Raw genomic sequence first — 24,116 nt, forward strand, 5'->3', positions numbered from 1 at the left:
GGCAAATTTATTTTGTCAAGTACCTAGGGATCTCTGATGACTTGAATAGGAAGAAGACAAACGAACTGGATGTTCAAAATAGTCTTCCATCCTTTCTGCCTAATTGTTAAGCAGAACAATTAGTGTAAATGTATCCTCTCTTAACACAGTTTTTTAGTAAATGTTTGCGCAATAGCATTTTGCTAGTAGATTTGAGAGAAGTAGTGTCAAAAGTATGAGGGGTTAGCTCATGGGATGTGAAGCCTAAATGGCCATAACCTGACAAAAATAACAACCCAATAATATCCATGGAGATAAAAAATGGATAGAAGTAGGACTCGAAAGAGTTGCTTTGTGCTTTACATGACCATTATTACACTGTGAAAGAAGGATCTTTTAAAAACACAGTAGTGCCGTTCAGAAGCAGGTTTACTGAGTCCATAAATGTCTTGAGTGCTGTAGGTTCAACACTATCACAAAACAGAGAAAAATCTCCCAAGGATGACAAAAGATAAACCTTATCAAGAAATCGTACGAAGTGTTCTTCTCAAGCATTTCATTGCCCTAAGAACGTAGGTAAATGGGAACTCACATAAACTTTACACACCACCTCACAAAACACTACCCCACCGAGAGCTCAGTTTCAGTGGGAGTTTTAAATGGCCCTGGCGTAGATATACTTTGAGATAGTACAAAGTGGAGAGTGATGGTCTGTGGACATAGGAACTAGGGTTTGACTTTTCACTGCTTCGAATGTACAAGAGTTATGTTTGTTTATTTTCTTTTCTACACTGTCAATATCTTTTTGGTTTAGTAAACAATATTCACAAAATAAAACTAAGTATTTTCAAATATGAATGCATATGCAGCTGCATCATGTAAACATGTCAATAAAATAAACACATCAGTTGTAGTCTAGAATTTATCATTTAGGCTTTTCCACAGTTTTTAAAACATGAAGTATTATTACAGACATTCGCTGAGGACAGTGGGAACTCTGCCTCTTTTAAAAGGGACTAGACAACTGAGCATGCAGAATCCAAAAGTGTACTTATATACATGTAACGTTAGAAAACTGAGGACACTTCTCTTATTAAAACTGGACATGATTGCTCAACAGTTGCTGCTCCCACAGCTTAGTGGTATGGTAGGTGAAAGGGCAAACGATAAAGAAGCAGATCCGGACTTTCATCTCATTCTTACAAACAACTAAAAAGAGAAAATAATTATTGCTCCTTTCTTCTTTTCAACTGGCAATAAGCCAGTGTCTACTTTGAAGACTAGTTTATCTAGTCAAAGACACTCTTTTACCATCCATCACAGGCTTCTTACTTCAAGATTTAGCATAACTTTACAACTATAAGGAATAAAACAATTAAAATCATTTCTATTATGTGAAAAAGCATGGAACATACTGATTGTATTCTAACTTTGCCATGATTTTATATATTTTACTCATATATTAAAATGATACAAAGAAATCAGGCAAGTCATTTTCTCCTGGTAAGTTACAAGGCTAAAACAAAGGAATAGACTCTAAGATAAGATGTTAATGGTGCTTAAAATACTAACAAATAATTATGAATAAGGGATTGTAAAAATTATTTATATTAGGCTGGGCAAGGAGGCTCATGCCTATAATCTCAGCAATATGGTAGGCCGAGGCAGGTAGATTGCTTAACCTCAGGAGTTGGAGACCAGCCTGAGCAAGAGAGAGACCCTGTCTCTAAAAATAGACCAACACTGTGGCAGCTACTTGGAAGGTTGAGGCAAGAAAATCACTTGAGCCCAAGAGTTTAAGTTGCTGCTAGCTATGAGGCTACAGCACTCAATCCCAGGATGACTAAGTGAGACTCTGTCTCGAAAAAAAAAAAAATTATTCATATTAAGTTGAATCTTATCAGAAAACTATAAGTGTTTGAGCTAATTTTTCATTTCTCTTATTTTCATCTCAATAGGCTAGCCACTTAGAAGCCAAGATTGATTCATATAAATGTGATATGATATATATATATATATACATACACATACACACACACATATCCTTTTGCCCTCACATTTGCTGCATATGAAATTTTGAAGATCTACTTGTGACAGCTAGCAATACCTACCATAGATCTTTAGGAGTACAAAAATTCACAAATATTTCCAAAGGGTTACAATAGACAAATAACTAAAATAATTTTCTTTTTCATTTCACATATTTAAACACCAAAACAATTTTTGCCCCATAACTTATGAATATTCTATGAGAAGTTTCTATGTGCTCCACAAAAATAAGGACTTTATGATTAAAGACTATTGAGAAATTCTTGGGTTAAATAGAACTAAACTGCTGTCCTGTGTGCAGCACCTCTCAGAGCCTTATCTCAGCTAAGAAGTACTGTGATGCTCCTTTGGGGGAAAATAAGCCTCACAAAGATATATAAAGTCTTCTGAGCAGATGCCATTTTCCTTCCATCAGCTCTGAATATAAGCAGTAACCTAAGAAAGGGGCCATTTGAACAAATAGTAAGGAAGGAAGCAGCACTGAGGGAACAAAACAGAGTCATGAGAATTCTGGAGCTTTAAAATATTATCCTTAATTGACACTCATCTGAACCATGATGGTTTTCTCTAAAGCATTGGTTCTCAAACTTTAGTGCTCATCAGAATTACTAGGAAAGTTTCTTGAAACACAGACTTCCAGGCCTACTCCCAGAGTTTCTAATTCAGTGTGTGTTGGGTGGGGGTGAGAATTTACATTTCTAACAAGTACCCAGGTGAGCTGGTGCTGTCAGTCTGCCTGGTCCACTTTTGAGAACCCTGAGCCAAGGAAAGAAATACTGTTCTATCCAACAATGGATTTAGCTATTTACTAAGCATTTTCTTTTTTCTTTTCTTTTTTGAAACAGTCTCAAGCTGTCACCCTGAGTAGAGTGCTGTGGCATCACAGCTCATAGCAACCTCCAACTCCTGGGCTCAAGTGATTCTCCTGCCTCAGTCTACCAAGTAGCTGGGACTACAGGCGCCCATCACAATGCCTGGCTATTTTTTTGGTTGTAGTTGTCATTCTTGTTTGACAGGCCAGGCTGGATTCGAACCCTCCAGCTCTGGCATATATGGCTGGTGCCTTAACTGCTTGAGCTACAGGTACTGAGTCTACTAAGCATTTTCTTATGTTACCGGTAATTCAGTTTCTATAAGGTCACAATGAAGGGGTCTGGACATCTTAATTTCACATCTCTGACATCAGTAATGATGTTAGCAGTCCTGGAAAAAAAAAGAATTCCAGTCCAGGTCATGGAAAAGGACAGGACTATTCAAAATCTATTTTACTACTCCTAGGAAATAAATTCATTCATTTTCCTTCTGCAAAGTACAGCTATTTGTTATAATGGTGGGTATGTGTGAGCGCTCAGTATGACATTGTTGCTTTGCATTTGCACTACAAACCTTTCTAGAGTGTTTTTCTAAATGTTTCCAATGTACTCAAATTTAAGTGAATAAAGTATTTTCTAATAAATTCCCTTCAGCTCTCCAATAAATTCAATCCATTATTCACCACAGAAATCCAATTATTTGAAATCATTACTTCTTCCCCTCAGCCCCCAACAGAGATATCTGGAAAAGGACAAGCTAAAAAGAAGTAAATAAGTAAATCAAATAACTAAACAGCCCAGTGTTGACCACAGTGTTTCAGCATGGAAAATCGAAAGTTGAATTATCAATACATTTCTAAACCTCAAGGCAAACACTGAATACAAAGTTCATCAGTTACACCCTGCAGTGAGGCAGTAAGAAAAAGAACATCTCAAAGAACACTATCTCCTCTTCACAGTGAAGAAAACAAACCCACCTGTCTAGAAGTTCCAAGTATTTGTTACTTTTTTGTTGCTATATTAAAAGCAGTCTCAGTTGCACTTAGTTTATTTCTGAGTATCACTGGAAACCGGCTTTAAACTGAGACCCCCATTTTATGACACTGGAATGCCCAGAATACATTAACATGTGTGAAATGTTTAAATATCAAAATGAAAAACACTTAGATAACCTGAATAAACATCAAATAAGAAATTCAGAAACAGAATTAGCCCCTTCTCTCATTGACTGGCTCTCTTACTACTTACTTATACAACTACATTCTTCCAAAAGGCTTACAAATACCTTCAAGAAAGATACTTTTTCAATAAGATCATGGGAATACTTATATCAAAAATTTCAAAATTCTAGGCTAAGGTTAATTGCTACAACTGGGCTGAAAATGTAGCTGTGAGCTTTCTGACAACCACAGTATATAGGAAAACGTATTGAACTGCTTCAGCCTTGCTGCCTAATAAAAGAACGCGTACTGTTCAATAAGCACCTCTTGAGTTAAAAAACAAAAATAAAACCAAAAACAACTGTGTGAGATATTGCAGAAGAAACAAAGAAGACCACAACATGGAACCTGACCAACTGACATGGAACCTGCCCAGGAAGAGTTTACAAATTTCTGTTATGCGAATGCAGAGTTTTGAGGAGTGGTACTTAGGGGGCCCTAGGACTTGACACTTGTTTGGAGGTTGCAAACAACAGGGCAGAAATTCAAAGTTCATGTCTAGTAGTGCTGTGGAAAAGGAGGAACAAATTTGATGGGGAGAATGAAACTTTTCCGGGCCATAATTAATCACTTGCTAGCTCTTCACATTTGTTTAAAGGAAAGCAGAGGAGTTTATAATGGAAAATGAGTGATTAAAAATGACACACATAATTCTCTCTTGAGTGTGGGAGTCTTACTCCTATACTGTCCTCCTTTCACTGGTGTGTTATTTTATTCTTACACCTTCCCTCTGGTTTTCTTTCAAATGCATTATACTAAAACTGAAGTATTTCACAATGAAAAGTCATTCAATAGATGTCTCATAATGTCTCTTTCTCCTCCTTCCTTCATTCCTTTCTTTCCTCCTTTCTTTCTTTATTTCCTTCATTTTTTACAATCTCTGACTCAGAAGCAATGTTATTTTTTCTTATGTACTGCTCTAGTGAAAGAATAGGAACATCTGGGGAAATAAATGAATAATTGAAGTATGTTTAAATATGTTTTATTATTTCAAAGATGGAGAAAATGTCATGCTGCCAGAGGGCCTTGAGAATTTGGAAAATGGGGGGAGATAGTCTTGGTTCTGTTTTACCTTTCTGTTGCCTACTAACATATTTAGCAGCATTCAGCCAAATGTCATTTTAAGTTTCCTTCTTTGTCGAAACACTTTTCTAAAATGTTCCAAGCACCTTTCCTGTTTTTGAACACAGAGTCCGTTTTCCCTGAATCATATCTTGGTCACTGAGGATTGCACAAGGTTTTCAGTATCACCCATTCTCAAAATCAGCACTCACTATCTAGGAATGGATATAAAGATGTTGAAAGAAGAAATTGGGCTTACTGCACAAATCCCAAGATAAAGCTCGTAAGCCTGAAGATGCTTCAACTTTCATTTTGAAATTACTTTCTTATTTTCTCTTTTCTTGTAAAAACAGATGGCCTACACTAAGTTCTAGTTACTGGGTTTTTTTTTTTAAGTCCCAATGCATGGGCTATATTAGTATTTTTCTTTGCCTTTCTATGTTCAAACTCTTTGGACTTTCAAAATATCACTGTGTACCTAGAGCAAAAGCTATTGATTATATTTTAAATATATATTTGCATTCTACTAAACACTCATCTATTTCACAAAAACCCCTTTCTGCAGATTATAACCTTGTATGTGGCTCAGAAAGACCTTATTACAACTAATTATGCTTCCAAGAATACCTTGATTTACAAGCTACCCATCTGCTATAAAATTCAATTTCAAACATTTTAAGACAAAATAGTGCTAGAATACTACTAGATTATCACACTAATTATATTAAAGTAATATTTAGCAATGACCACTCAGGGAATTTTTAAAAATCCTTATATAAGGTAAAAGTACTCAAAATGCAACTTTTGGAGAGTATCCAACAGTGTTTTGCCAAAGAACATTTCTAGGTTAAAATGTGGTTGAGTGAGGAAAGTTGGCATATTAGTGTATACAATTTTCATCCATATTTAAATGAAAATTGAACTCAGATGTAGATGAAGAGATCACTGGGCACCTCCTCAATTGAGCTTGTACTGTATTTGTTTTCTCTTTGTCAAAGTGATTCAACAAGCTCATATTTCATTCAACACATATTTTTTAAGATCCCAGTATGTGCTAGGCACAAAAGATATGGTGATGAACAAGACACTATCTAATACAAAACAAACAAAAGCATGGCAAATCATCACTTCAGTGAAATCCAATGTTAAAATAAGCGCTAGACCACTAGGCTGGAGTGGAGTGCCCTGCCCCCTACGCTTAACCATGTTGGCTTCAACTGCATCTCAGCCCCCGCCATCGCTGATGTTCCCTTCCTACTGCCACCAGCTAATTCAAACACTTATCATGTCACACCTTCAATAGCTTTCTAAGAAGTCCTTCTTCTTGCCAGTGTCTTTTTCTCTAGCAATTCTCTTACATAGGCTGATGGTTGTCATTTCTCTACTTAAAAATGGTCAGACTCCTCAGAGCTACAAAGTAAAGTCCAATCTTCTCATTGACTTTTAAGGTCACTCTTCTGCAACTCAAACTCTATGCCGAAACATTCTGATGTAGCCCTCGAGTCTCCAAATGCATCACCACTTTTCCTCTTTGTCTTTGCTCAGGTTATCCTATTTGCCTGAAATATCTGCTTGTCCCTTCTTAAAAGAACCCCTCAAACAGTATCTCCCCATGACTGCATCTTTAACCCCCATAGCTGGATAGAAGCCCTTCTTTTACCGCTCCCCTTGGACTCTTTTTAGCTGTTAATTTGTACCTAGCTTAGGACACATTACACAATCAACCCCATACGAAAAGGTCAGGCAGGAACCACATATTCCATAACTTTATATTCTGCACACTACTGAGCCCTGTGCCTAACTAACAATAGATTTCAATAAATGTTTGTTGAATGAATCATTTCTTTAGGGAATTGAATGTATATAGTACTTTTAATGGATTTAACAGGAGCTTTCAGCATTAAACAACCCCTGACATTCATAAAAATCCTGGTAGTAAACCATAGCCAACAGTCCTACAAATTGAGTGTTGCTTCTCTCTCTTATGTGAAGAGAAACATAGGTGGTAGGAGTCTCATGACTTACTCAAGGCCATACAAGGAGCCCTTGTTAGAGTTGTTATTACAAGGCAGCATTCTATGTTTATGCCACTTGCTGATACCATGTTTCTTCCCAGCTATTTTAATGGCCACATCTGTGGTTCACCCAAGAAAGAGGCATTTCTCAAGCTCCTTTGAAAAGTAAGACAATATTCCAAAGTGAAATTCTTCCTCTGATGGGGTACTAGCAGAATAAAGATGGACATTATTTTAAAATTTTTCAGTTACACTAAAGTTAATATCAACTATGTCTATATAGAATGCTTCTCTGGCTAATAAAAAATGTAATAACCATGAAATTTCAGGCACTCTAGAGATTATATTTTTATAAAAGCTGGAAAAAAACTGAATTTCATTTAAGTGAAGCATAGTAGATAAGCATAAACCTTAACAGAAAAACAACTCTTAGGATAGGTATTTGCACATGTTTAACACAAGAACACATTGTTCCTGGAGATATTATAAATTCTCAAATTGTTCCTTCAATGTTACTATCTTCCTCAAATAGCAGGTGGAACAAGTTTTAAGACAATGCCACTTGTGGTCTTAAAACAATGTGATTTTAAAAAATACAATCGCTAAAAAAGAATTTGGAACTGTAAGAGTTTACTGACACTACAATGCTATCTGCTCACCGTATTTAAGAGGCATATAAACAATGGTTAAAGAGTTTAAAGTCACAGAGAAAAAGGTTCGATATTTTGCACTTATGTATCCTAAAGACAAAAATTAGAATATTACTACCAGGCTAACAAATCATGACTGACACAAAAAATGTATGTCTTGGCTTAGGGAATGTGTCATAGATAGTTTTAACAGTATAGAAACTGCCACAATGTCCAATATTCATAAGAATATTGCTAAAAGCAGACACTAATTTATTTCCTACCAATTCCCATGGGATAAATAAAAATTTGAGTATCAATGAAAAAAAAAAAACCTATGCATGACAGGGAAAAACATCCAACTTAAGGTGTACTTTTAAATGCCCATGACCAAGTTGTTGCTGAAAAATTGTTTATAACAGAATGATCCTATAGCCATATCTACTTAACTAAAGAACAGATTTGGCATGACACTGAGCAATATTACGCAAACTCATCATAAACAAGATACAGAAAAATTGTTTACTCTGTCTTTACAGATAATATGGCTAAGTTCAAATAGTAGAGATCAAAAAAGGTTCAAGAGTATACGGAATCATTTGCTGGCTTTAAAGAAAACAGTATCAAGAAAGATAGGCAAAAAGTGTGAGTTAAACTTCTCATTAGCAGTAAAACTTGACCCTGGGTTAAGAACTGAAGGCACAGAAATAAAAACATTGAAAATCCAAGCAGGATTGAAATCTGGATTAGATAGTGACAAAAACATGAAGTTATGAAACTGAAGGCTGATTATGCACAGAGCAGAAGAAACAGAGAAGAAAATAACAGATTATTTGGAGATAATGAGAAAAGAGCAAACGGCTAACATTCCTCTGGAATATATAATCCCATAAACGAAGGATCAAGCAACACACTGAAATAGAGAAAAACAGGGTCACTTCAGGGATGGTACATGCAGAAAGCACAACTGTAAGGGCAAAAACAACAGTAAGTAAACAATTTTCTAAGAACATTATGTTCCTAGAAGAACTACTTGCTATTTCCAGATGTGCAGAAGTACCCTGTATTCACATTTAAAAAGAGGCGACCAACACCATAGAGAATATTTTGTAAAATATTGTAGTGTATATTTTGTAAATAAAGGTACATTTAGCCACAATTTCCCATTTTCCCTATGCATGGTGACTTTATGAGTGATTTGGGGACACCCAATATACCACACAGTTCTCAAATTTCACATTTTCAAATCTGTCCTATTTAATGGCATTCCTGTGGCAAAGGGTCAGTCTTAATGGTATCATCAAATTGTGGTTGGAGGATACATCCCTGGCCCTATTGCAAGTCCATTCTAACCGTATGTCCAACTGCAAGTTGGCTGCAAAGTGGAGAGAGAAATATTCTTGAATCATGATCCTATGAAACGTTTTAAATAAGTCAGGTTAGACTCCAAGTTATTTACAAAAATTTACAAAAAGATGGAATCACTACTGCGATATTTTCAGCTGGTCTACGACAGGTAACTAACTCCCTAGCTGACCAGGGCACAATCAGACATCAAAGACTTTTACACAGTGAAGATGGATCTGATCCACAGTCTAATAGGTACAGTTATAACCACCAAATCTGGCTGGCTAATTCAGCAGCACCGTGTTTCGGGGAGAAGGATGGACAAGGGAGCATAGACAGCTCAGTATTCCAGCACTGAGCAATTTAAAACACCCTGCTTCTCTTCCTCCTTTTCAAAACAAAACGTCCAAATGAACTAAATACGAAACTTAATTTAAACTCTTCATCTAAATAAATTATCATGAAACAATAAAAGAGGGAAGGATTAGGAAAGGAAATATTGGCTTCCTTGTGCACCACTTTTAAGCACAAAACGTAAAGCAGACCCACAGAAATTCATAAGTAGCGCATCCCAATGTCGGGCAGGATGGCATGACCAAGGTAAGAGCCAGATGCATTTAGCTTAGTAGAACAATAGCCCAATTGATGTTTTCTCCGTTTCCCTCATCTCCACAGGAAAAAAGAAAGAAATGATTGGAAGAACACTGGAGTCATAGGCTTTTTTGATAACTGCATATGACCTTGGAAAAGTATCTCTCCCTTGTTAGGTCTCCAGTTTACTATTGGTAAATGTTAACATTTTGAACTTATTAGTCTTCCTTCTTCAGCCAACCTTTTTATTTCCTAGATTGGTAAAATGTTGTTATAAGGCAGTAGTGCTTTCTTAACAATTTAGTTATCTGAGTTACCCGGCTTTGGTGGGGGGGGTCAGTTCCAGGATCAGCCACTACATACATGGATTTCAGAATTTTCTCATTACCAGATCCAAAGTATCTTTTTTAAAGAAATAAAAATGAAAAGAAAAAATACCCTACTGTGTTTCTAAGCTTCAAAGGACAGGAGATACATATAGAACTAAAAAAGCTAACTTTATAAATATTTTATTTTAAAATAATTTTGAACTTAACAGAAATATGGCAAAAATAATTCCTGGAGTTGCAGTATGCCATTTACCCAGATTCCTTTACTACTGAAACTTAACCATAACATAATTCCCCAAACCAGGAAAGTAACCCTGGCACAAGACTCTAGAAAAATTTGAATGTCACCAATTTTCTCTTTGATGTTCTTTTTTTGTTTGAGGATCCAACCCAGGATCCCACATGACATTTATTTATCATGTCTCCTTAGTCTCTCCAACCTGCCAGTTTCTCAGTCTTTCCTTGTCTTTCCTGACCATGACACTTTGGATGAGTACCGGTACGCGTGGATGAGTGTCAGTTATTCTGTAAATGCCTTTCACTTTGGGTTTGTCAGATGTTTTCTCACGATTAGACTGAGAATGTGTTTGACAAGAAAAACACAGAAATGATGTGCATCCTATCTGAGGACACGTGATATTAACATATCTTGTCACTCATTATGTGAGTCTTAATCACCTGGTTAAGATGGTGTCTGCTGGGTTCCTCCACTGTAAAGTGACAATTTTTTTCTTAATTGATAAATATCCTGGGAAAGATATTTTGAGACGATGCAAGTATCATGTTTCCTCTCCAGCTTTTACCCACTGATTCTGTCCATTAGGGGATTTTGCCTCCAACCATTGCTATTGTGGTGTTTGCCTAATGGTGATTTTACGTTTCCTTCATTTGTTCTACGTTTATTAATGACAATTATTCTGCTAGGAGGAGTTGTCCCTTCTTCCCAACTTATTCATTTATTCAGTTTTTTAGTATAAGTATGAACTTATGAGCAGTTTATTTTTTATTCTAAAGGTTATAATTCAATACTATCATTATATAGTTTGTTGCTCAAGTCGCTCCAATTTTAGCCATTGGGAGATCCTTCAGATTAAGTCCTGTGTCCTTTTGTCACGTCCCCCAACTCTGTTCCTAGTGCTTTCTTACTTTCAGACATCAAAAGACATTACAGCACCATCTTGAATTTTCCCTGCCTTAGTCCAGAATTAGCCATTACTCCAAGGATTCCTGGTTTCTTTCTTTCTTCCTTTCTTTCTTCTTTTTTTGGAGACAGAGTCTCACTTGGTTGCCCTGGGTAGAGTGCTGTGGCGTCATAGTTCACAGCAACCTTAAACTCTTGGGCTCAAGTGATTCTCTTGCCTCATCCAAGTAGCTGGGACTATAGGCACCTGCTACAATGCCTGTCTAGTTTTTCTGATTTTAGTAGAGACAGGGTCATGCTCTTGCTCAGGCTGGTCTCAAACTCCTGAGCTCAGAGGATCAGCCCATCTCTGCCTCCCAGAGTGCTAGGATTATAGGTGTGGGCCAACATTCCCGGCTAGGATTCCTGGTTCCTTTATCGCACAAAGTAATTATACACCAAGATGTGGGCACTAAGGGTGCTCATTGCTTTTGGAGTGCCATTGCCTCTAGGTCCCCCTAAGACAAAGGTAGGAAATAAAAGCATGCATACTAACCTGTGTACACACACACACAAACACACCTTTATCAATTTCTGTATCCTTATCTGTATACATAATGGTACTGATCCCTTTCTAATCCACATCACAAATTCACCCGAACTTTCCTCTTTTCTTTATTTTTAACTTTTTCCTTGCATGGTGAGAAAATAAGCTCTCACTTTCTATTCTCTATTCATCTATCTGTTCAACCCTAGTATATATCTAAAGTACTTATTTGTGCCTGTGAGGAAGAGATTACTAACTAGAAACAGTATTTGTGTGCAATGCTTTTTATCTTTACATAAATATAGCACCTCCAGGTTTCTTTTGAATAGTGTCAAACTATTTGGTTTAGCTTTCCTCATATTTTCACTTTTACTATGTTTAACTAAAAAAGGCAAGGAAAAGAAAAGTATACTGGTATTTGTGTAAAAAAAACAGGGAGAATTTCACTAGGGAGAATAGGTGTGGACATATTTGCTTGTATATATGCAAAATATCTATGGAGCAGAGAAAATTGAAAATACTAGTTGGAAGTCAACTCACTAACAGGTGAACAGAGATGTGGGGGAACCTCACTGCATATTCTTTTATATTTATATTTTCTTTACTTTTTGAATTATGAAAATATATTATCCATTAAAATTTAAGCCTAAAGATCAGAAAAGGAACAACTCCATCATAAAAAGCAGGATATAGTTTAAAAAAATCATCAAGGATGCCAGGTGCAGTGGCTTACACCCATAATCCTAGCACTCTGGGAGGCCAAGGCAGGTGGATTGCTTGACCTCAGCAATTCGAGATGAGTCGGAGCAAGAGTGAGATCCCATCTCTACTAAAAATAGAAAAACTAGTGGGGTGTTGTAGCAGGTACCTGTAGTCCCAGCTACTTGAGAGGCTGAGGCAAGAGGATTGCTCAAGCCCAAGAATTATAGGTTGCTCTGAGCTATGACGCCACTGTACTCTCTCCAGGGCGACTAAGACTCTATCTCAAAAAACAAAAAAATCAAGTAAATAGTGTATGAAAAATAGTAATGTATGGAAAAGCTTTGTTTGGTAATTTGCAAGAACTCACAGATTCAATTGCAGCTTATGCTCACAGCTAGGATTTATTATAGTAAGACACAGAGCAAAAGTGGCAGGAAAAAATATTCACATCAGTAGAGTTGAGAGAAAACCCAGCACAGACTTCTAATGTTTTTTCTTATCTGAGGCCACAAATAACATACATAAGGCTCAATCTCTAGCAGCAAACTTCAGAGGCATGTATAGAATGTCTCCACCCTGTGAAGCCCAGTTCTAGACTCAAGGTCAGAGATCAGATGGGTCTAGATCACCATACACACTCTGCTACCAACTGGCTGTGGCAATGGAAACTAGGGACCCCAACAATGAAACTGGCTTCACATTATCATCTTGATCATGAACAAAGCCCTCCCCAACATCATCTCCCACTGCTCTTTCGCCTCTTCCTTCTTCTACAGCTGTGCTCCACGGGGCCAGGCCCTCTCTTGCTTCAGGGCCTTTGCCCTGGCTGTTGTCTTTGCCTGGAATGTTCTCTGAAGTCCTCAGCACTCAGCCCCTTACCTTCTGCAGGCCTATCCACAAAGATCACCTCATGGGAGGCTCCCTGGGCACTGTAACTAAAATAGCAGCCCCCTGACAATCTCCACGCCCTTTCTCAGCCTCAGCTGTCCTCACACCTGCCGATATATCCATAACATGGATATTTACTTCTTTTTCACCTGCTCCTACCCCAACCTCCAAGGAAAATGTCTATGCCATGGGGGCAGGGAATGTTTCTAGTTCGCTGCCGGGACCCCAGGCCTAGCACCATGCTTGGCGCCCAGTCAGGGCTCAGTAAGTACCTGTCGAATGAATGAATCAGATATAAATACACACTGAGTGGAAGATGGAAAACATTTGAAGCACAATAAGAGTCTGTATTTTCAGCTGCAGAATGTAGAGGAAATGCTCAACTAGATTATTAACTTTTCTCTTGGGATTTGAAATGCAAATATTATATTGAAAAGAACAAAATTTATTTTAGAAAGATGATTTTGGCTTCCCTTTAAGAGATGAACCCTAACAGTTTTCCTAATAACAAGTAACATATTTGTAAAAGAAAATTAAATAACACAGAAAAGAATCAAGCAGAAAGGGAAAGTCCTCTAGAGGGGAGGATAAGAAGAGGCAGGCCCAGGGATCATACCTTTTCACTAGGGCAGCTGTGCCATTGGCTACACTAGCAGCTATGTCAGCAGGGCTCATCAAAATGTTGCCAGGGATGAAGTGGCCACATCATACTGTCTTGCTTTGCAGTTTATTTTCTTTGCTTGTTTTGCTAAGATAATACCATCAAGTGCTTGTATTTCTTTATTTGTTCAGCTCTTTATATTTTACAATAATAGCCTTTTTCAAATATATCACAATTTTTTTCTTCAAATTATTGCTTTTCTTTTAACTTTGTGGTGTTTTATACCAATTAGAAGTGATTTTTATTGTGTGATCAAACCTAATAATCCTTCCTTCCCTTTATTGTTTCTGCCTTTGAAATCATGCACAGAAGTGTCTTCTCTACCCCAGGATTATAAAAGTGCTCACTTAAATTTTCTTCTATTACTGTCATGTTTTGATTGTACTCTTCATATTTAAATTTTCAGAATTTATTTGGTGATAATAGATTTATTGAGTGCTTTTAATGCACCAGGCTCTGTCCTGAGCACCTTACATTGATCATCTCATATGAAAGCTCAGTAATACCAGAAGCAAGTGCATGTAGGATTCTTTCTTTCACAGGTGAGGAAATTTACAGAGACAGGGAGATGGGGCACTTATCTAAGACCTGGTCCATCTAACACTAAAGCCTACACAGGGTTGTCATAAGGATTAGAGTTGATGTATGTATAAATTTCTAGGATATATTAGCCAGTCAAAAGAGTATAGAGTTTTCAAAATTACTTTTGCATAGTCCTCATAAATATAATTTCTGATAGCTGAATATCATTTGAGAAATTACATCTTTTAAAGTATGTTTCTAAAATATTGTTCCCTCACAAGTATGAAAACCATTCAGAATTCCACAGTAGCAAAACCTTTATTTATTTTTTATTTTTTTATTAAATCGTAGCTGTGTACAATAATACTTTCATGGGGCACAGTGTGCTATTTTTATATACAATTTGAAATATTTTCATCAAACTGGTTAACATAGCCTTCATGCCATTTTCTTAGTTATTGTGTTAAGACATTTATATTCTTCATTTAGAAAGATTCACATGTACCCTTATAAGATGAGCCACAGGCAAGATCCCATCAATCACCCTCCCTCCACCCATCCTCCCCCCTCCCCTCCCCTCCCTCTCCCCTTTCCCCATATTCTTGGGCTATAATTGGGTTAAATTAGTTTCATAGTAGGGCTAAATACATTGGATACTTTTTCTTCCATTCTTGAGATACTTTGCTAAGAAGAATATGTTCCAGCTCCATCCATGTAAACAATTGTCAGTAAAAATAATTTTGAAAGGTTATGCACTGATGTGTGAAGAGTTTCTATGGGCAATGAAATGACCTAGTTTGGTTTCTAAAACATCTTTTTCTCTACATTCTAGTTTTCTAGAAAGAATATTTTTTTAATTGTCTGATCAGAGAAAAATAGCCATAGTTATTATATTTTCTAAAAGGCTATGAATGGGAGGCAATCATTCAGAATCTGGATTTTTTTGCCACCTCGGAAGAACAGGAAGCAGATAGGAAGGATATGGAAGACAGGGCAGCCCTCAAGGTGCAGCACAGCTGAGTGGGGTAATGAGTGGGACAGGGAAGGATGTGAGAAAGCATCAGGTAAGATGAGGTTTGATGTTTCTGTATTACTCATTTTTATTTTTAGTAGTGTATAAATGACTAACTTATTTTTACTGGGAAGCCACTTTTCAGTGTGTTAATTCTCTAAACAATAATTTATATGAAGTATAGAATATGTTTTTGTAAACTGTGTCTGCTCTTTAAAACTTTTGTATTTTCCATTTCCCTTCAGAAAGATGCATAACATCTAAAATCAGACGGAAATGTTATTTGCTATGAAAACGAAAGAAGAACATTTGTTTCCCAGGGCAGGAGGATGTACATTAGAGTTAGCCAGGAGCACCAACTAGCACAAAGGCCACCCTGTAGGAACATGTGACCAGAACACATGTCATTTATCTTCCAGAGCTTCCCACTCCCCAGTGTTCTGCCTTTCCAATGGCCTGCTGTTTTGTCTATCATGCTTTTGGTCAATTTCACCTCATTCCCCTTCTTTGTTGGCCATAATTATAGAAGCACATTACTCATCACTTCTAAGATGGAAATTCGTTTACCTTGTAACATCTAGAATAGTGAGATGTCCCTTACAATCAATGGCATATTTTATAGGATGATAATTAAATGTGGGAGATATTTATCCATTTTTACAGAAGAAAAACTGGCATCTTACAGCACAGAAACCCAGCAGACACCACCTTATCCAGGTGATTAAGGCTCACATGAGGGATACGATTTATCAACATCACATACCCTCAGATACAAGGCATATCATTTCTGTGGTTTTTGTGCCCCAAACATATAATCTCAGTCTAATCATGAGAAAACATCTGACAAACTCAAAGTGAGAGGTATTTGCAGAATAACTGACCACTACTCATCCAAAGTGTCATGGTCAGGAAAGACAGAGAAACTGTCACAGAGGGAAGACTAAGGAGACATGAGGATCCTGGAACAGAAAAATGACATTAGGGAGAAAACTGGTGAAATTTAGTTAAGAGTACCAGTACCAGTGATAATTTCCTGGTTTTGATAACTGTGCTATGCATGGTATGTAAGTTGTTGACATTAGGAGAATCCGGGTAAAGAGTACACAGGAACTTCTTGTACTATTTTCGTAACTTTTCTGTAAGTCTGCAATTATTTCAAAATAAAAGGTTTAAAAGGTGAGGCTGAGCAGTCAATATATATTTGTGTGAGTCCTAATGTAGTTCCATTTTTTTTTAAAAAAAAAGTTTTTGAAATGTTCAAAATAGCATTAACTTTTACCAAGTAAGTGTGCTTCTTTTTGAGGTCAATATCAAGGAAGGTAGAGATCCTTAAATAAAATGTTATTTTCCTTAACTCTCAGGATGACAGTTGCTGCTTATGTGTCTTTATAGTGCAGGCAGACCTCTCTGATGGAGCTTATAAATGGTGCTATATCTTGCATAACCCTGTGACTCTTGGGATTATGTTGCTAGGAGTCTATCTTCTGGTAAACTTTCCCTTAGCAAACAGGGATAAGTAAATATTCTGTCCAAAATGGGAAAATTTTAAGCTGGTGACAATTACTGTGTGTGACTAGTGCTACTAGTACTGAATGTACTGGTAACTTGGGCCAATTTCACCTACAAGGATTGATTCAGACCCATACGTTTATACAACAGGTTACCATGGCAAAATATTATTATTCTGGCATAGTCACATATGATATTTGAAGACGTGGTGTATGATTGTTTTATGTTCATTCCTTACCAGTTTCCATTTTTTAAGAACATATATGGGTTGGCATAACTATTCTCAGACTATGCCTGCTGCTATGGTCTTTGCCAGGAAATTCATGCTACAAAAAGTACGCAGAGTGGTAAGTGAGGTGGGCAGATATGATGGGTGTTGATCTGTCCATGAAATAATGAAAACATTTTTTATCCTTCCTGGATAAAATAAAATCCTTCCTTCCTCACATTACACCAACTATATGAGATAAGGTTCAAGATATGCTATTGCTAAAGCAGAATAATTTGTTTATGAAAACAAACACAAACACTGATTTATAAAAATGGTGACCCCCTTGTTAAATCCAGGAAACATTCACTAAATATACCAACCTAATGGTAAACTGTAATATCAAGAAATTAGAATAGGATTGATTAAGCAATACTTTAAAGAGAACTTTTGAAAGAGATTGTGCCAAGCAGACATGGCAATTGAGTCCAAAATAGTTTCATACCAATATAACAGGAGACTCTTCTGTGTAGGTGGAAATCAATCTAGGGACTATACTCTCCAGATTCCTATCTGAAGATGATGCAACCTTCATTACTGAACAGTCAACATTCATGGAGTGATGGGCACAGTACTCCAGCACAATATACGATCAGCTATCTCACCTGTCCTTCCTATTTTCATAACATTCCCTTGTTATGGGGTTAGTATAGGACATTATATCTATTATACCTATAAAGAAAGCAAAGAATCACATGGTAGAGGATCTAGTGCTAAAAGCGTCTTTACAAAAACTAAAACTAGGCCAGGAGCATTGGCTCACACCTGTAATTCCAGGATATTGGGAGGCTGAGGTGGGTGGATTGCCTGAGCTCACAAGTTCAAGACCAGCTGGAGCAAAAGAGAGACCCCCATCTCTACTAAAAATAGAAAAAAACTGAGACAAGAGGATCTCTTGAGCCCAAGTTGGGGGTTGCTATGAGCTATGACACCAGGGAAGTCCACCCAGAGCAAAAGCTTGAGACTCTGTCTCAAAAAAAAAAAAAAATCAAAAACAAAAGCTACAGCCTAAAACTCATCAAATGGTTGCTTCTGTTATCTAACTACTCATGAAGTAAGAAACAGTACACAGACGAATTTCAATGCTGTTTCAATTACACAAACTCAAGAGGGGTAGCAAATGCTGTAGTAACCAATGATGAATGTTACTTTTATATTACAGATACGACAGCAATACAAGCCACATAGGTCAATGACCCTCAACTTAATGTAGCTTTCATGCGTATCATGGATAAGAAATAATATAAAAGAAAACTATAAAGCCGGGAGGCACCTGTGGCTCAGTGGGTAGGGTGCCAGCCCCATATACAGAGGGTGGCAGGTTCAAACCCGGGCCCGGCCAAACTGCAACAAAAAACTAGCTGGGCATTGTGGCAGGCACCTGTAGTCTCAGCTACTTGGGAGGCTGAGGCAAGACAATAACCTAAGCCCAGGAGTTGGAGGTTGCTGTGAGCTGTGTGATGCCATGGCACTCTACTGAGGGCGATAAAGTGAGATTCTATCTCTACAAAAAAGAAAAGAAAAAAAGAAAACTATAAAGCCTTCATGCAGACATGGAATTCTGATGAATGTGCTATCTAAATGGCAAGTTAAATATGAATAATTGTTGGAAAGGCTTTGTATATTTGAAATATTAAGGTTTTCATTAAAATTTGAGAATGTAAGGATTATGTAAATCGTCTTTATCCTGTATGACTGGGCATCAAGCTATAATGCAAAATTAGATTTAAAATACTGGATATATTGAGTAGACAGCTTATTTAAGTAATTAACTGGTGTATTAATATTCATTGACCATTATCTAGTTTGTCTCTAAATTAAACATTTCCCAAGCTTTAAACTGGTAGTGCAGTATACATTTTATAAAGCACCTTCCATAATATTTTCTTCAAAAGGTTTACCTTATGATACTCTTATAGCCTTTAAATGGGAGCATTACCCAGAAGTATACCAATGATTAAAAAGGTCATACATCTTTTTCCACATTCTATGATACCTGGGAAGATAGAATTTGCAAAGCCTGCATGGAACTCCACATCACAGAGTAAACTATCAGAACAGTTATACTTAGCTTGAAGAACTAATATCACGTTCATGGCAACTGGATATTGGTATGACCATTGGAACATTAGTTTGTAGTTTTAAATATTAAACCCTAACTAAATAGAACCATTTTGAAGAACTCCTACAACAAACACTTAGTTAATCGGAAAAAGATAACCTTTTGTTTTGTTTTTTGTTGAGACAGAGTCTTGCTCTGTCACCCAGGCTAGAGTACAGTGGTGTCATCATAGTACTCTGCAACCTCAAATTCGTGAGTTCAAGAAATCCGTCTGCTTCACACTCTAGAGTAGCTGGAACTACAGGTGCACATCACTATGTCCAACTATTTTTTCTACTTTTTGTAGAGATTGGGGGAGGGGTCTCACTATGATGCTCCGGTGAACTTGAACTCCTGGCTTCGAGCAGTCCTCCTGCCTTGGCCTCCCAAAGTGTTAGTATTACAGAAATGAGCAACCACATCCAGCATTAATTAACTTTTATAGTGAAACATGGTTTTTCATTTGTGTTATCTCATTGGAGTCTCCATGTAATTGTGGAAGTTAAGTAGAGAAGTACCATCTTAAGTTCTATCTCTTAGAAATGAAGTAACTCAGAGTTTATGAGATGTCACCTAAGGTCAGATATAGCAGTGAGGCTGTGACTGTACCCCAGATCTCCTGAAACTTCATATGCAAAGCACCTAGTGCAGTTCCTGACTCTCTTTGTAAAACAGATGAACGATGCTTCTTTTTTTCTCCTAACTCAGAGCTCTTTTCCACTTTAAGGCACTGCCCAGTCTTGTAGCAGTAGATTTAAGGAACACACACAAAAACTGTTGATGAAACTTGAATGATACCAAAATGAAAAAAATAAAATAGTCCTGTTAGTCGTAACATCTAGGAATTACCTTTATCTTTACAATAGTTAAGTTTCCATTCTTGAACTGGAATCGTCTGCAACAGAAACTAGTAACAGGAACTCCAAAGGAGTAGTACAGGTTGAACATCCCTAATCTAAAAATTTGAAATCTTAAATACTTTAAAATCTAAACTTTTTGAGCGATAACATGATGTCACATGGGTAGCTGAGATAGTGACATCTTTGCTTTCTGATGGTTCATGTACATAACTTTGTTTCATACACAAAATTATTAAAAATCTTGTATAAAATTACCCTCAGGCTATGTGTAAAAGGTGGATATATAACAAATGAATGTCATGTTTAGACTGGGGTCCTATCCCAAGATATCTCATTATGTATATACAGATATTCCAAAATCCTAAAAAGTACAAAATCTAAAACACATTTAGTCCCAAGCATTTCAGATAGGGGATACTCAGCCTCTGTATCACTCGAGAAAATGGTTCCTGAGGAGACTATCACATGAAGTAATACATCTCTATTAGCCAGTGCAGCCATAAAGAAAAATGTTAATGAGGCCAAATTGGTCATGACGAGGGTAAAACAATTACCAAGAAATTGAAAAGGTTTCTGTTAAGTTTAATTCATTTTCACACAATTTGAAAAAGAATCTCAAATGCATCACAGCAAATCTTATTAATTAAACCAAAAATCCATTAATGTTTTCTGCTTTTACACTTTAATTTGTATATCTTTATCCTTAATTTAAGAATAATTATGAATAAAACATAAAAGTCAATGTTCTGCAATCACGTATGTCTTATTGTACATACCTTTTCTGTCCTCATATTTTCTCTATACTCTAGTACATAATATTCAGGTTTGATGACCTTGACAATAGGACTTATAAAACATACTCATAAATCTGAAATTCGTCAACCAGCTATTCAGGAAGAAAATTAAGTGAACCTAGTATTGTAGTAATATGTCTATGTTAAAGACCCAAAATATACTCTAAGAAAGTTCAAAATGCCATCATATCTCCCTAGATGGTGAGATTTTGATCTTATACTCTCCCAGTTTGACTTTATCCTCTGAAAGCTGACTTTTCTCTTCCAAGTGCCACTTAAGTATAGATCATAAGCCATAATTCAGTAAAGGGCACCTCTGGGTTATATGAGGATTATGATCAATGTAGATAAAATCTAAAGCATATACAAAAAAATAAACCATAGCAAGACTGAAAAATCCCTTATTCCTAGAAAAATTCTTGAACTTTTATTCTTCAAGTGTATGTATCTTGATAAATGGGCTTTGGTGTACAGATGTACTGAGTTTTAGACTCATTTTAGTTCTACAAACACAAAGTCTTTTTTTTTTTTTTTTTGAGACAAGGTGTCACTCTGACGCTGTGATCTATGATACTTTTGCACTCTACCGAGGGTGAGAAAATAAGACGCTATCTAAACAAAAAGAAAAAAATACAAACACAAAGTCTTAAGAGATTCTGCCCTTAAGACATTCTGCTTTTAGTATATTCTGTCTTAATAAACAAAATTTACCTTTTTCATGCTATTATTAATTTTACTCATTTCAAAGTACATCATATTGCAAGAAAAACATAGAAATCAACAAATTCAAATTATGTGCATTCAGATAGCACTCACCTTTAGAGAATCAAAACAGGCTATCACACGGCCATTTTCCACATGGCAAAGTCTTGGTGGATGGGCAAATTTGCAATCTGCATCATCTCGAAAGCAAGTTCCTCTCTGAAATTCTCTACAGACTTCTAAAGTCAGCCATTTGGTGTCACGAATCAGGGCAACATTGACAGCCGCCATTTTGAAAGCTAAATTAAAATCAAATGCACCCTGTTTAGGACATTACCGTGGACTGCTAAAGTATTAAAAATGAATTCAAATTAAATGTGAAAAGATAACAGCTTGCTTTGGTAAAATGTCTATTTGTTAGCACTTAGGTTTTCATTTAAATCGGATCTGATCTAGTTAAACAAACGGCCGATCATAAAATAAAAATTGCATTAGAATAACTAAAAATCAAATTAGAGACCAACTCCTAAGAAGGCAACTGTAAAGGTTAAAATATTGAATGTTTTATTTTTCCCTTAGCCAAATTTACTTCCAATAACTGGCAGACTTTCAAAAGAATTCTGTGCTCAACAGTTAATGTTTTCAATTATTCTTGTGAAAAGCATATGCTGCTGGCTGCCCTTGAACTTGTGGAATGGTCTCCAATCAGGGAGAGAAAAGTTTTCCTCCCTATTTCTTAGCTTTAAAGGATAATATTGTGGAGAATATTAGAACTTAAAAAAGAAAAGTTGGGTTGCAAAATAAAAGGGAGGGAAAATGGCTAAGAAAACTGAGTATTAAAGAAAAAAAGAAATGTACAAGTTGCTGACAGTGAACTAAAAGCATACCAGGTTTGGGAGGGAGGAAAGGGTGAGAGAAGGTAGGGTAGGGGAAGAGGTTTATAAAGAGATAGCTCTAGAGTTGAATCCAAGCAGCAGAGTTTTCAGAAAAGGCATTTTTCAGAACCTGCAAGAAAAAAACAAATAAAATTAGCCAAACTAATATAGTGCTTCCTTTTCAAACTCTAGTTTTGGAAAAGAAGTAACTATATTGTATTTTAAACAGGAAGCATCTATATATTGACAGTGCGATGGAGTACAGTCAGCTATTGTCAATAAGAAGGGCATTTCCTAGTGTAAAACCGCATAGTTAAAGAAAGCAACTGCTTAGATTTACTACTGTAGTACAAGACTGGGCAACAGTGCCACATGAGGTAGAATGAAAGATGGAAAGGTAAAATGTGCTTCAGATAAAGAAATAAATCTTTTGAAAAAACATTGGATTTTTTCTGTGCAGGCTCTCTTAGTCTCTATGAAGGGAAAACGGAACAACTCCAAAGGTTTCAGCATACTCAAATAAATGAGACAAAAAGCATTGTTCAGTGCTACATTAAATATAATATGGCTTTAAAATTTGCAGTTTAACTCAATGTTAACCAGCAACAATTTTGAGCAACTCAGTAGAAAAGATACATGTAAGATTAATTTACTTTCATTATGCCAGAAACACACACCAAAAATTAAAAAAAAATACACTAAAGCAAAAGTAAGCTCAGAGAATTAGAAAACTCAGCCAATTGTTAACTTCAACAAAAAATGGAATTAAAGTCTTTGAAAATATTTCACTTAATTTTCTGAAAAATATTTCTAATAACTTTACAGCATCTGAATTTTCTATTTGCCTTTTCCATATTCAAGATGAAATTCAATGTCACTTGATTTTCCAGATATAAGTACCTAGGAAATTCAGGCAAGCTTATCTATTCAAGAACAAAACATGTTGTTCTTTGAGTCACTCTTCATGGATATCTTTCTAACATACATTACATGCAATTTTGCCTTCCTAAAAAATACTGAATAAAATTTGGCTTGATTAAAGACTTGGGGGTCATTAATGTATTGGGAAGGATAATAGCTCTCCTCCTTCAGTGGCAGGCTGCTCCTTGTTACTTTCTCCACTTCTCTTACTGTTACACCACCTGTCACAGTGACTTTTCCAGTTCTTCTGGAAAACCTAATAGACAACCATGAGTGTTGAATAAGAGTTAGTTTCTAAATGGGGGGGGGTCCTTAGGGGCAAGATGCAAGGCTTTCTTGCACAAGTTCTATAACTGCTCTTAGTGCTTTCAGGGCCCCTTTGCTTTAAGATATATACAGGACCATGTTCTAAAGCAGTGCTTCTCAACCTTCCTAATGCCATGACCCTTTAGTACAGTTCCTCATGTTGTGGTGACCCTCAACCATAAAATTATTTGCGTTGCTACTTCATGACTGTAATTTTGCTACTGTTATGAATTGTAATGTAAATATCTGATATGCAGGATGGTCTTCAGCGACCCCTGTGAAAGGGTCATTTGAC

The 24,116-nt window shown here is 36.5% G+C and overlaps 1 protein-coding gene across 3 annotated transcripts in view; it reads right to left on the bottom strand.

Moving 5' to 3' along the window:
- MBNL3 (muscleblind like splicing regulator 3) overlaps positions 1-22,086 on the bottom strand; it is a 60,932-nt gene extending 38,846 nt beyond the window's left edge. The window contains exon 1 of one of the 3 annotated variants that reach the window (XM_003796954.1): positions 21,834-22,086. In XM_003796954.1, the coding sequence (XP_003797002.1) occupies positions 21,834-22,010 (177 nt within the window). In that variant the 5' untranslated portion in view covers positions 22,011-22,086. The remainder of the gene's footprint in view (positions 1-21,833) is intronic. The other 2 variants (XM_003796953.2, XM_023517365.1) reach the window with 2 other exon arrangements.
- Between the last annotated feature and the right edge of the window lie 2,030 nt (positions 22,087-24,116).

The sequence above is a fragment of the Otolemur garnettii genome, unplaced genomic scaffold, assembly GCF_000181295.1.
Source record: "Otolemur garnettii isolate 467f Iridium unplaced genomic scaffold, OtoGar3 scaffold00109, whole genome shotgun sequence".
Taxonomy (NCBI): Eukaryota; Metazoa; Chordata; class Mammalia; order Primates; family Galagidae; genus Otolemur; species Otolemur garnettii.